At 38.9% G+C, this 12,405-nt stretch overlaps 1 protein-coding gene across 4 annotated transcripts in view; it reads right to left on the reverse strand.

Moving 5' to 3' along the window:
- KDM4B (lysine demethylase 4B) overlaps positions 1-12,405 on the reverse strand; it is an 84,637-nt gene that overhangs the window by 63,281 nt on the left and 8,951 nt on the right. For all 4 annotated transcript variants that reach the window (XM_032441011.1, XM_032441009.1, XM_032441008.1 and 1 more), the window contains 4 exons: positions 10,559-10,721; positions 8,686-8,861; positions 7,347-7,461; positions 5,761-5,954 (listed from right to left, as the gene is read on the reverse strand). In XM_032441011.1, the coding sequence (XP_032296902.1) occupies positions 5,761-5,954; positions 7,347-7,461; positions 8,686-8,861; positions 10,559-10,699 (626 nt within the window). In that variant the 5' untranslated portion in view covers positions 10,700-10,721. Of the gene's footprint in view, positions 1-5,760; positions 5,955-7,346; positions 7,462-8,685; positions 8,862-10,558; positions 10,722-12,405 lie in introns of those variants that run through there.

Genomic DNA, 12,405 nt, shown 5'->3' on the forward strand with positions numbered 1-12,405 from the left:
ATAATGAAAAATAAAATCAGCAGTAAGATCCTCAGCACTTGTGTATTTGCAGCTGCTTTAGGATATGCTGTTAGCCAAGAAAAAACAAGGTCCCTCTCAAAATCCACTCTCAAGGGAACAAACATGTTTTGCTTTAAATCTCCCCATTATATCACTCTCAGAAAATGTGATATTTCCCTCCTGACAGTGGCATCAGTAACATAATCCAAATTTACAAAAGCGTAGATGTTATAAGCAAGTCCTCCTATGAACTTGTTTTCCTCAGCTCATACAAAAAAACCTACCCAGCACAGGCAGCCCTCCTCAGAAACAGAGGAAAGAAAGTACCAATTATTTAATCAATAAAGTTTTTAGGTAACTCTACAGATTGTCAAGCAAATGGTGTTGAGCCTTCTATAAGACAGAACTCTAAAAGTGGTCCTTAAAACATAATTGAACATGATCATTTCTTTCAACTAGTTACATTATTTTACATTCCTCTGGTAATTTGTCCTTAATTCTTCATAAACTGTTGATCTGGCAAAAGTCTGACATCTGATAGCAAACAGATTAGGCAAGACCTGTTTTCAACACGGGAGTGTTTGGAGAGAAGACCATACAACTTCAAAGCTGAGCCCAGCTCCCTCTTTCAATTAAAGGGGAATTAAGCATCCATCACAGTAAGGAAAGAGAGACATCTTATAAAAATCAGTTACCATTCTCAGTGTCACTCTGATTTAACATCTGCAGTTCCTAAGAAATAATACAGAGTAACATCCCATTAATACTTACAAAAATATATCTAACACTGCCGTTATATGGCAAGATTAGTCACAAATTATCTGAGAAATGCAATGTTCACCACCCTGTAAAATTAGCAGGGACACCAGATCACAGGGCCCATTTTGTTCTCTCAAACACCATTATTACTGCTACAGCAATTCAGGAGTGTAAAACAATAACCTGTATATAACACAGGAAGAGAACCCACATAAATGATATGCAAGACCATAATTTATACCAGGAGACAGCATGTATGTGCATTCATTATTGTACTGAGATGAAATGAAATGATGGCAGAGTACTTCAGTGTTTAAAAATATGCTTTGGAAATTGCAAGGACTGAGATGCATACAATCCTCAGTAAAATGCTGTAAAAAACATGAAGTATTAAGACTTGGCATTCAGTTTTGTTGCTTTTGTCACTATAAAAAAAAAATCAGTCTTCTGTTAGCATTGCCTGACAATATGCTCAATTTCAGATCTCAGCATATGAACGTATAAGGTAATTATATATAATATGTATAATTGATACAGTAAAAACTCCTTCCACAAGAGGTTTAATATAGGGCTGCAAAATGAGATACATTCAAACTTTTGGGGAAAAAAAAAAACAAACAAAACCAGAAGAAAACAGACTATGAAAAGGTTGTAATTGAGTTATTAATATGAGAGGAACTTTTCTTTATAATGTGAGGAACAAGCAAGCAACAGACTTGGTCTGGCAGCTCCCTGCATGAGAAGCTCAAAATGAAGTTACACTACAAATTTGTGGTACATTTGATGGACAGTGCTGACAACTTTCAGATTACCTCTTTAATCTAATCTGACTTATTTTCTAGTTAAATCAAAAGAAGCCTGACCACGCTGCAGACCAGATGTGCATACCCTTGAAACACTGAAACAAAGAAGACGATCAACTTCAAGAAGAGGCAAGCATAACCCTAATGAGGCAGGATAGGTATCATTGCAGCAGCAGTTACACTGGTTAATAACAACAGTGCTCGTTCCTCTTATCAGGAGACAAAATTTAAGAAATAAATGCAATGCAGACTACAGACACAGAATCATTTCACGGGACTGGAAGAAGAAAAAAAGCTTTCTCCCATTACCCCCTCAGCTTTTCCCCATCACTAAATGACCCTTCATTACTCAAGCACTTCACTTAGTACTGAACAGCATTTTAACCTGCATCCCCAGTGACACAACACTGGGTAGAGATCTTATTTTGCTACTGTCTGTTCCACTCCATTTATGGCAAAGGAACAGTGCAAGAAAGTGCTGGCAGCAGGATTTCTCTGCAGTGAAAAAAACATATTAATCAAGGAACTGTACGGCTATGCAGCTGCTTCTTGGTTTGTGCAAAGAAGCCATCTTCTGTTGCTGAAACACCAACATTTATCTTAATTCTAATTCCAGTCTCAAAAGCTCCTATTTTGCAAGAGGTAAAATCTAGAATTCAAAAGGTAGAAATAAGATATCTATGCAAAATAACACTTCAATACCTATCTTCCCAGATCTACAGAAGAGAGATTCCTCTTTCAGCTTATCTTTGTCCACCAGGATGGCTTCTCGTGATTTGACCACACCCAGACCTCCCTGAAAAGTCACTTCACCTCTTCCACAGAAAATAAACATGACCATTTCTTGCCAAACTTGCTCAAATGAGGTCTGGGAAGGAACTTAAAATAGCCCAAATCCTTTCACACCTTGCCTTTATGACAAAATAGCACTGGTGGCCTCTCACCATTCCTACTATCCTGCAAAGTAGGGTTTTGGTTACATGTTCCGAATTAAAATACCCTAAGATAATGTATGAGAGACATGAAGGAAAAGTTATGCTTTTAACAGACAATGTGGGGGCAAAATACTACCAATATGCAAAAATCTTTGACAGCCAAACAATAACTCTGTCTCTTATTGTAGAACTAAATCCCAAAATGGTAGACTCCATAATTCTCTACACTTCTACTATTCCCTGAGGTGTTTCTAAGATGATCACTGTCAGAATCAAAGAGTCTATAAAAAGGATGAGAGAAGCTAGGAAATTTCTACAGAGGTAGTGCCAGAAGAAAAAAAGAACAACGGACATTTCAGCCATCCTTGAGATAAGCCAGGCTGCACCACCGGTATTTAATCACTGAAGTCCAAGAGCTCCCCCACCTGACCTTTGGGATCACTGCAATCATATCCAGAAAATTAGCAATTGCTCGCATGGACACAGTTGTAGGTCTGCCCAAAGAGGTATTCAGATTTACCCCTCAGAAACCAACACTTCTTCAAAGAAGAGCTTAAGAACTTGTTAGCAGAAGTAGTCAGGATGAAGAAAAAGAAAGAAATTACTTGGGCAAGCAGCATATTCTTAAGGGAACAAGACAAAGGCCTTCCAAACCAGCAATGGCATCCTGTCAAAATACACCTATTTTTGCTTTACAGTCTAAACTCAAAATCCTCATTTTTCTCCTACTGTGTAAGGTTTACATAGTTAGTTACCAGAAAAAGACCTATACAACTACAGAACAGCTGAATAGGTCCCCTTCGTTCCCTTTTAAGCATGGTAGAAATACCTTTTTTCTTTTTTTTCCTTCTCCTAAACCAGGTCCAGAGCATATTTGTGCTTTGACTTCTAACCAGAAAGACCTGAGCTCCTTTCAAGTAGACTGTATGATCTGTCTTCTCCATTTCTAAGTACTAGTAGCTGAATTCTTCAACATCTGAAACTCTTTTTAGGGGAACAATCAGGTGTTCCACTAGCATCCTTAACAGATTAGACAGAAATAAAAGCTACTGAGACCTTCTAAGACCTGGAATTTGTCAGATACGATTTTCCACCTACAATTTTTAGATCTTTCTTATTCTTACCCTCTCAGTATATACATGCTACACACAGGTGTTTGGGGATTTCCTTTTTGAAGGGTTTCTTTGTTTTTCTATCATGCAATCTGTATTTTCCACAAGAAAGAAAATAAACATATATAAGAACATAAGGAAAAGCCACTGTTTAGAACAGCTTCATGCAATGAGTTTATCATCCTTATGATAGACACAATATGTTGGCACCAAAATACTGTTATCTACATTACTCAAAACAAACAACACCAATGATAATGACATAGAACACAGAAAGGGCTGTTAAGCACCGGAACAGACTCCCCAGGGAGGTGGTTGAGTCACCATCCCCAAATGTGTTTAAAAACCACTTGGAAGTGGTGCTCAGGAACATGATTTAGCCGAGGGCTGTTAAGAGTTGGGGTAGTATGGTTAGGTTGTGGTTGGACTTGATGATCTTTAAGATCTCTTCCAATCTGAGCAACTCAATTATATGACAAGAAGTTTCTAAGTTATATACAGGTTTGGTTCAGGCCACAAATACTCAGTGTATATTTCATTTAGCACCTGCTCTTTAAATTTTGCTCACAGTGTGAGAGTTTGTTTGTGCCTCAGCTGGAAAGGCATTAGTTTCATTTTGGAGCGAGCTTTTCTTTTCAAAGTAACCTGTTCTCATTTCTGCTTCTTGAAAAAGACAACCTTTGGCAACAGGATCAGAACAAAAAGTGAGAACACAGGCCACACGAATCTCATAACAAGCAGGCATGGAAGGAGTAGTCAGAGGCAGATGTGACCACAGAATACTAATGCAAACCTCAGGCTAGCTGCTTGTACAACTCTTAGAGCAGTTGACTCGTGTGCTGAAACAGACACTTCAAAGTGGTAGGCCTTGCTGATGGTCACTGCGCTGTCTAGGCAAAGAAAAGTGGTTCTTGTGCGCTCACAGCACCACCTAATGGAGATGATTTTCAAATTTTGATCTAACTGCTTCTGAAGATGTATTAAAAAAAAACAAAATCTAAAATGAAAGCATGCTCCATTTCATTCAAAACCCAAGTTTCTTGACATTCACCTTGTTTAACAGAGGTAGCATAAGTGATTCTGCAAAATCCCTGTACATCTATCTGCCTGAACAAAGGAGAATGTGAATTGCAAATGCTGGCAAAACAAATTTTCTGACATGTTGGAAAAGATTTTTAAAGGACATTTATAGCTGAATGCTTCAAGTCCAGCCTCTCTTTCCACCCTTTTTCAAGACTGTAGAACACTTTATCCATTTATCACCAGATCTTCACTGTTGGTAGCTTTTATATGCCTGCAGGCACTAACAGCCTGGAGGTATGCGGTGACACTGGGGACTCATATTGCAGAGAGCTGGGAGGATCTTGTCTGCCAGTGCCAGGGCATAATGACAGCAGTTTCACAGTGACATTTAAACTCCAATTTGCAGACAAATGTCAATATTTATTAGTCACATCAAGATCTTCAGCAAAGCTCTGCTGGGTTAGCTAAGTCTCTTTGGTTAAATTTTTAAATAGTAGGCTTGAAAAAAACAAAAAACAAAACAAAACAAAAAAAACACTGGTTCTTGCTACCTCACTCCAGATCACCCAGCTTCTTAATTTCATCCTTGCCTATTAATTACTTCTGTGGAGAGTTATTTCCAACCAGTTTATGCATCAACAGTGTTGAAAAATGCTTAACATCATTCTAAGAATTGACCATGAAATATCTTGACCTACCCTGCCCCTGGAGTTGAAAGTATTTTTATAGACTTTAAAAAATGGAACTTTTAAAGTAACAGAAATCCCCTACCTACAAACCAATTCAAGAACAACGCCTCTGAATTACTTCACAAGCATCCATACATTCCTATCATCATTTGCTCTACTGCGCATTAGTTTTCAAGAACACATAAAGTGTTAAAATCTGTTTTTAATTATAATGTCAACAAGCTTTCCTAATTCCGCTGTTAGGTAGCCAAGCAAGTTAGCCAGAAACAAAGAAAAAATAATTTCAAATATAGAGAAAGGGTGTGGGAGGGAAAGGTAGGAAGTGAGAGATTAGGTAGGCCTGGTAGAATTAGGTGTGAAATAAAAAGGACTTTACAGTAAGTCTCTAAGTACAACAACGCAACAGTACATAGCTACTACCTATCAGGATACCACTTACCAGGATTTTGGCTCCCCAAAATGCAAGTAGTTGATACTGTAGAGATCCATGTCCTCTGTATGCCAAGCAAACGTTGTCTTCCACATCCCAAAGTAGAGGTAGGGAGTGTTTACACCTTCTATAATAATACCACACTCATGTTCCACCATGTCTAACAGGGTGTTCAGATTGCCAATATTCCATTCTTCCACATCCTATAATTCAGAATAAATATTTTGTACTAGAGCACATCAGGACTTGGTACAGCACAGCAACAGCCTACAGGTTCCTTTTGGTGACTTAACATGTGGATATCCTTGTGTTATTCTGAAAGTTCGTTTCTTTGCATTAATTTAATTCTACCATTTTCCAGAAGGGTTACTTCTAACTTTCATCAATAATCATGAAAAGGATGCATTACCATTACTTTTGTCAAAGGGTTTAAAATTACCCAAATACTTGCTTCTCACTAACTGTGTTCTCTGAAGAGGAACTTTCACTCTGTGATACTCTTCCATTCATTAACTGATCCACTAATAAAGGCGAGATAAACTAAGGGTAAAATATGCTTCTCTCAGTGACATTCCATCCTGATGTTCTTCACCCAATGAGTATGTATAAGCAGATCAGAACCACTAGACTGAAATGTGACCTATGGGGCAGAGGCCTCTACATGAGCTCAGTGCTTCAGATAAAGAATAGGGAAGATGGTTTAGTTATTATCAGTATTTAAACAGTATTTAAAAAAACAGTTGTTTTTTTTTTAAAAAAAAAGAAAGTGTTCTAAACTTGGCTATTGGTTTTCTCTACTTCATTAAAGAATAGAAAAAAGCTGATAAAAATATTTAACCTTACAATTGTCAAGAGAGTATTACTATCTCCAAAGGGAAACCATCTCCTTTCATATCCCTTCTCTGGTGCACTTAACCTCCAGGTAAGTAGCTAATACATATGCAAGCAATCCCAGCTCCACGCTGCTTCCAGGAGTAGCTGCTAGACAGTGAAACTCTAAGTGCTTGATCTTTAAATTTTCAATATCAAACTAAAAAAATAAACAAAAAACCAACCAAACAGGCAGGAGAGAAAGGACTGAAGAAAGGAAGCAGCTGTAAGTGGAGATGAAAAGAAGTGCAGACTTTCATTATTCCAACAACTTAATGTTTGCAGCGGTATCAGTAATCGGACAACAGAAAATGTTCTTCAATTATTTAATTTCTGTTCAGAGGAACCTGAAGTTAACTGAAGGAAGCTATACATTCAGTACATAAAGAAACTGCTTATCCAAAAACTTGTACAAGATACTCTTATCACAGCACCGAATACTGGGTAGCTTTGAAGTCTATGGTTGTGAAGACTTCAAAATCTAAGTTGCTTCCGATTAAACTCATACTAAACCAAACTAATAATAGAAAGACACTTTTATACCAAGAGTTCATACTGTGGGCAGTCAGACAACGCTCCAGACAACAGGCCACATTCTACTCAAAAGATAACTACAGAAGAGAAGTGCAGCTTTAAGTTAATTGCCAAAACTAAATCAAGCAAATTCTAAATCACTGTTCCCTAATAGGAACAGTAAGAGCACATTAATGAGGAGTCTCACTTACTGCATCATATAGAGAGCCACTGATATCAGCCCCATAAATTGGCGAGACAAAAGTGAGATTCTTCCAGTACTTGCGCTCCAAGTCTTCAAAATCTTGATGGCGTGGCGTACAATACCTGAGGAGAACACAGAAGAGGTAAGGATGCAAGAAGCCCTACGGCACTCTCATTGAAGACAAATGACTGACAAGAAGAGTGCATTTCTCAGCACTGTGAACACCTGCTAACACTTCTACTAGTCAGCATCAGAGAAAGACTATAGTTTAGGCAGCAGATTATATACACACAGTAAAATTGGACATACATTTATTGTATCTTCCATTTCATTATCTCAACGCAATGTATAAATAATAAGAAAATTATCTAAATTTGTTATTATATAACAAACTATATTATATGAAAGCATAAGAAATTCAATAATAAAGAGAAAGTAGGCAAAGAAAAAATAAATTGGATTAAAATTACGTTGCAATGCATGGATACAGCAAAGCACAAAACAAGTGTTTTTGTTTCTAGTCCTGCAACCTATGCTTTTAAACCTCTTCTTCCTAGTGCCCATAAAAATAAGTTAACATTCAAAGCAGACACTCTCAAGAGGCTGCTGAAGATGTATCCCATTTTTAATTCTATTCAGATTCATAATATTTACTGCCTTTTAAATCTTTCTACAAAACCTCTTAGTGCATATTGACAAACAGGATGAGCACTTACGCGAAGCATCAAATCCTCATCCTAGCAATGCATGAGATGAAGTTATTACAGGTTGCTGAATGCAAGTAAAGCACTCTTATAGGCTGTTAGCAATATTTCAAAGTTGAATGCATGTTGTCAGTAACGCTTGAGTTAAAACTTGAAGTATTCCAGAGCTCTGGGAAAATGACTGTAGAAGAATGATACAACTGCAGCTCATATTGGTTAGCTTGTCCCAGCTAACTGAAGTGTTTTACAAAATTCCAGGCTCTTCAGAAGACACTCAGACACTCAAATGTACTCACGGCTGTACCTGAGCAATTAAACATATTTTCCAGAATAACAATTAACAGACTGAGAGCTCTCCTTGGAGCCTCAAGCCATTGTTTTTAGGCATGGTCTTAGTCAGATGGTATAGAAAGAGTCTTTCTATACCAACTCTGAGAAAAAGATCAAAGATGCAACAAAAGCCATGAAGGTATCTACTGGTTTGAGATTCTGGAGGTCAGTTATCAAGAAAAAGTTGTTTCCTCCAAAATGTTTCCTATTTAACATGGCTAGCTGTATTTTCTTTCCAGCTTGTTGTCAGAAAGAAAGACATACTGCACTGCTCTCCCATTCACAGTGTAAGTGTACTTAACACTGACGTACTTCTCACTATTAGCCAAACGCCGGTACTCTCCCACAGTCATGGGTTTCTTCTGTATATTGTACTGGGTGAATAATCCCGACTGGCCAGTAACCACCTGCTGAATGGGAGCTGGGATAACCATATCATCTATGTCATTGTAGGTTTTTCGGGGCTTCCACTCCTTGGGAGGAATCACCTGGAAATAAAAAAAACCCAAACAATTTCTACTGAGTTAAACAAGTTTAAACAGAAGGTATTTCATCCCACTACTATAAGTTATCTGATGACATCAGCATCTCAAATAACCATCAAATCCTTTCAAAGCAGTCTACATTACTATTCCATCTAGAAGATCAGGAACACTAAAGGGGGAGGATGTTGTTTTTGCTTTGTTTATTTTTTTAAACTAGGAAGGCTCACAATCACAAATGATGTCACAGAACCGCGGCAAGCTTTGGATTGGAAGGGACCTTAAAGACCAACTACCCCCAAAGCCTGTCATGTGCAGGGATACCTTACACTAGATCCTCTTCCATTATTCCTGTGGGTGTTTCTGCATTACAGGGACACATCTGTGAACATCCAGTGAACAAGCAGAATGAAATATATATATATATATATAGAATCTAATTTGATAGAAGAATTTACCAAAAATAAAAGTTATGGGAATATGAAGACAAGTTAATGATTTTTGTAGCCATGGTTCCCTTAGGATATGGTGAACTATACTGCTATCACACAGCTCTTAATAGTAGCTGCAATAAATTAAACAGAGAAATTAACTTGAAATGCTGAGATTTAGTCCTACAGGAAGTCATTTCTCTATAACATCTGCAATTCACCAACAACCTTCATTAAAATAACCTACCTCAGTGGACACACGAAACATAATTGCCAGTACATTTGAGTGGACAAGGAAACGTTTCACAGACAGCCATTTATCAATATCTTGCCCTACTTACAACTGAAAAAAGAACAGTAATTGACCTATTTTAAAAGAAATCACTATTATTTCACGCCTAAAAGCTTTGCTTCTCTGCTGTGCTATATTACTTTCTGCTAAATACCACATTTAACAACTACTTTGTCAGAACAAATGTTCTCTCAGCTGAAGAACAACATGACACTGCCACAGAAACAATCCTTCTAGACAGTTAAATGTTTTTCTTTCCCAAGCAGCATGTCATATGCTTCACATGTCAAGTACTGGAATTTAAAAGTGTCACATGAAGAGTTCTCATAATGTTTCATTGGTTTCCATGTAAAGACATAAATGTGAAGGAAAGCTGGGAAGAGGTTTCAGAGCTTGCTGCAGGGCTTCTGGGAGCTTTTGGGGAGCACACACCTACACAACACATTTAAAGGTCCAGATTCAAGTCAGCACAAGGAAGTCACTCAGGGCACACAAAAGCTAAGAGTAAGAAGTCTGCACCCTTTCACAGAGATGTAACTTCAGACCCCCTTCCCTATACAACCTTAAGCAGACCTGAAAAACTTGATCCTTTACCTGACAATCTGAGGAAACTGAAAACTTCACAGCTCCTTGAGGACCTTGGCTACCATCATCTGTATTTTCAGCACTAAACTCGGAACATGGCAGTACCCTTCACCCATCTCTGTAAGGTCTGAGAATGATTTTGTTTCCCCACCAGGGACCACAAAAATATACACTCTAACTAAACACCATTTTACTCTTGTGAAAGGCCTGTAGCATCTTTGCCTCTATTTTACAGCTAAACCAAAATGCAGAGATTGCAAACACAATTTAAAAAAACTTGACTACACAAAAGAACACAACATCTGAGTGGTACCAATGCACGGGTACCTTGGCAAAAGAGCCTCAGGAAGGCGTTCTTCAGAAAGCTTTCAACTCCCAGAACTGGGTGAACTCACCTTGGCAAGCCCTGCTCGGTGAGCTCCTTGTGATTCAATGTAAGCAACATATTTCCCAAAGTCCCGAAACTCCTCGAGAGTGGGACGAAAGGTCATAATCTTACAGCCAGGGTTCTGCGGGCTCGGGTTTTCAGACCCCATATTTCCAGGAGGGTGGCAGCACCTAAACAGTAAAAACAAAACAGGAGAAAAGAAAACAGTAATTAATCATTATTTTCTTTCTACACACTTTAATGAATTGCATAGAAAGGTAGTAATATTTGGGATTTCTCTCCCCTCCCACTCTCCAAGGAAGTATTTATAAGCAGAAAACTCTAACATGAATATGAAGGATTTCTGATCAAAAATTCAATTAGTCTATTTGTTTGTAAGGCTCTAAGAAGAGCGAAGTATCGGCAAACTCCACAGCTGCCATCACACTGCTGACTTCTCACTTCCATATGGGAGAATGCCACACTAATGCGAGTATATATAATAACTGTGTAACCAAACCTACACTTGAGCAGACCAGAGGAAATAAATGCATTAGGAATACAACAGGAATATCAGTATCACTTGAGAGTTCAACTACTGCCTAAATATATCTCATAGACTTAACAATGGCCCCTTCCATTCATCATCAGAAATTGTGCCTCACCAGAATGGCAGTCAAGAACAAAAACTCATGCACACATGGAACCAGCTGTCCCTCAAAGCTTCCCATTTGAATGCTTTTATATTTAGCTTCAATGAAAATAAAAATAATATCTCAGCAGCCCTGGGAAATGTATTGGCCACTATTTCCTCTGTTTTTGGTTTTTTTTTTTTCCCATGCTAGGCTACATAAAACATTACAACAGCATTTTTTTTAATGTAGTGTCATTACGCATTGTTTGCATTTACGCAAAGATAATTAAGTGCCAGGCAATTCATTAAAAAAAGAGCGTAACTTCAAAGTGCCTTTCAATATGAAATTTGTTCAATTACTTCAAAATTGGCAGGGAAAAAGAATCCAAAGTAAACCAGGATGAAATCACCATTTTGAAAACAGACTTTCATAAGGCTATCCTAGAAACTTGGAACGCAAACAAGTTTTAATGGCAGTTCAGTTGAAGCAGCTCTGCGACGGTGCTGTCAGCAGAGGGCACCGCAGGGCTTCCTCCAAGAGCAGCCACATTCAAAATCAACTGCAAACGTCACAAGTGGGGTTGAATTCAAATTGATTTCGACGTAATGAAAAAGTATTGCAGACCCTACTAAAAGTACTCTGTGTTAGCATAAAGAGAGTCAGGCTGCCATAGCATGGCTCTAATCAGTGAGCACGGCACACATCTTCTATTTCTCCAGAGCATATACTGCAATTGCCAAAAACAGCACAGCCTGGGCACCCAGAGACACTCCAGAGACACTGAGGTTTCCTTTACTATTATAACAGAGTAAAACAATTTTCCTTTCAGAGCCAAATGAACCCATTTGGCTTGGTGGGCAATAGGGTGACCATGAGCCAGTAGTGTGCCCCATGGCCAAGAAGGCCAATGGTTCCCTGGAGCACACTGCACAAAGCAGAGCCAGCAGGTTCTCCTCCCCTCTGCTCTGGGGAGGCACAGCTGGAGCACTGCACCCAGTGCTAGGCTGCCCAGTTCCAGGCAGACAGGGAACGGCTGGAGAGAGCCCTGCAGAGGGCTGCAGAGATGGTGGGAGCCTGGAGCACCTCCTGATGGGGCCAGGCTGAAAGCCCTGCAGCTGTTCACCTGGGGAAGGGAAGGCTGGGAGGGATCTGATCAGTGCTGATCAGTACCTGAAGAGCGGGGATCAGGAGGATGGGGCCGGGCTCTGTTCAATGGTGCTCAGTGTCAGGATGAGGGCAG

This window comes from Coturnix japonica, chromosome 28, assembly GCF_001577835.2.
Source record: "Coturnix japonica isolate 7356 chromosome 28, Coturnix japonica 2.1, whole genome shotgun sequence".
In the NCBI taxonomy this organism is placed as follows: domain Eukaryota; kingdom Metazoa; phylum Chordata; class Aves; order Galliformes; family Phasianidae; genus Coturnix; species Coturnix japonica.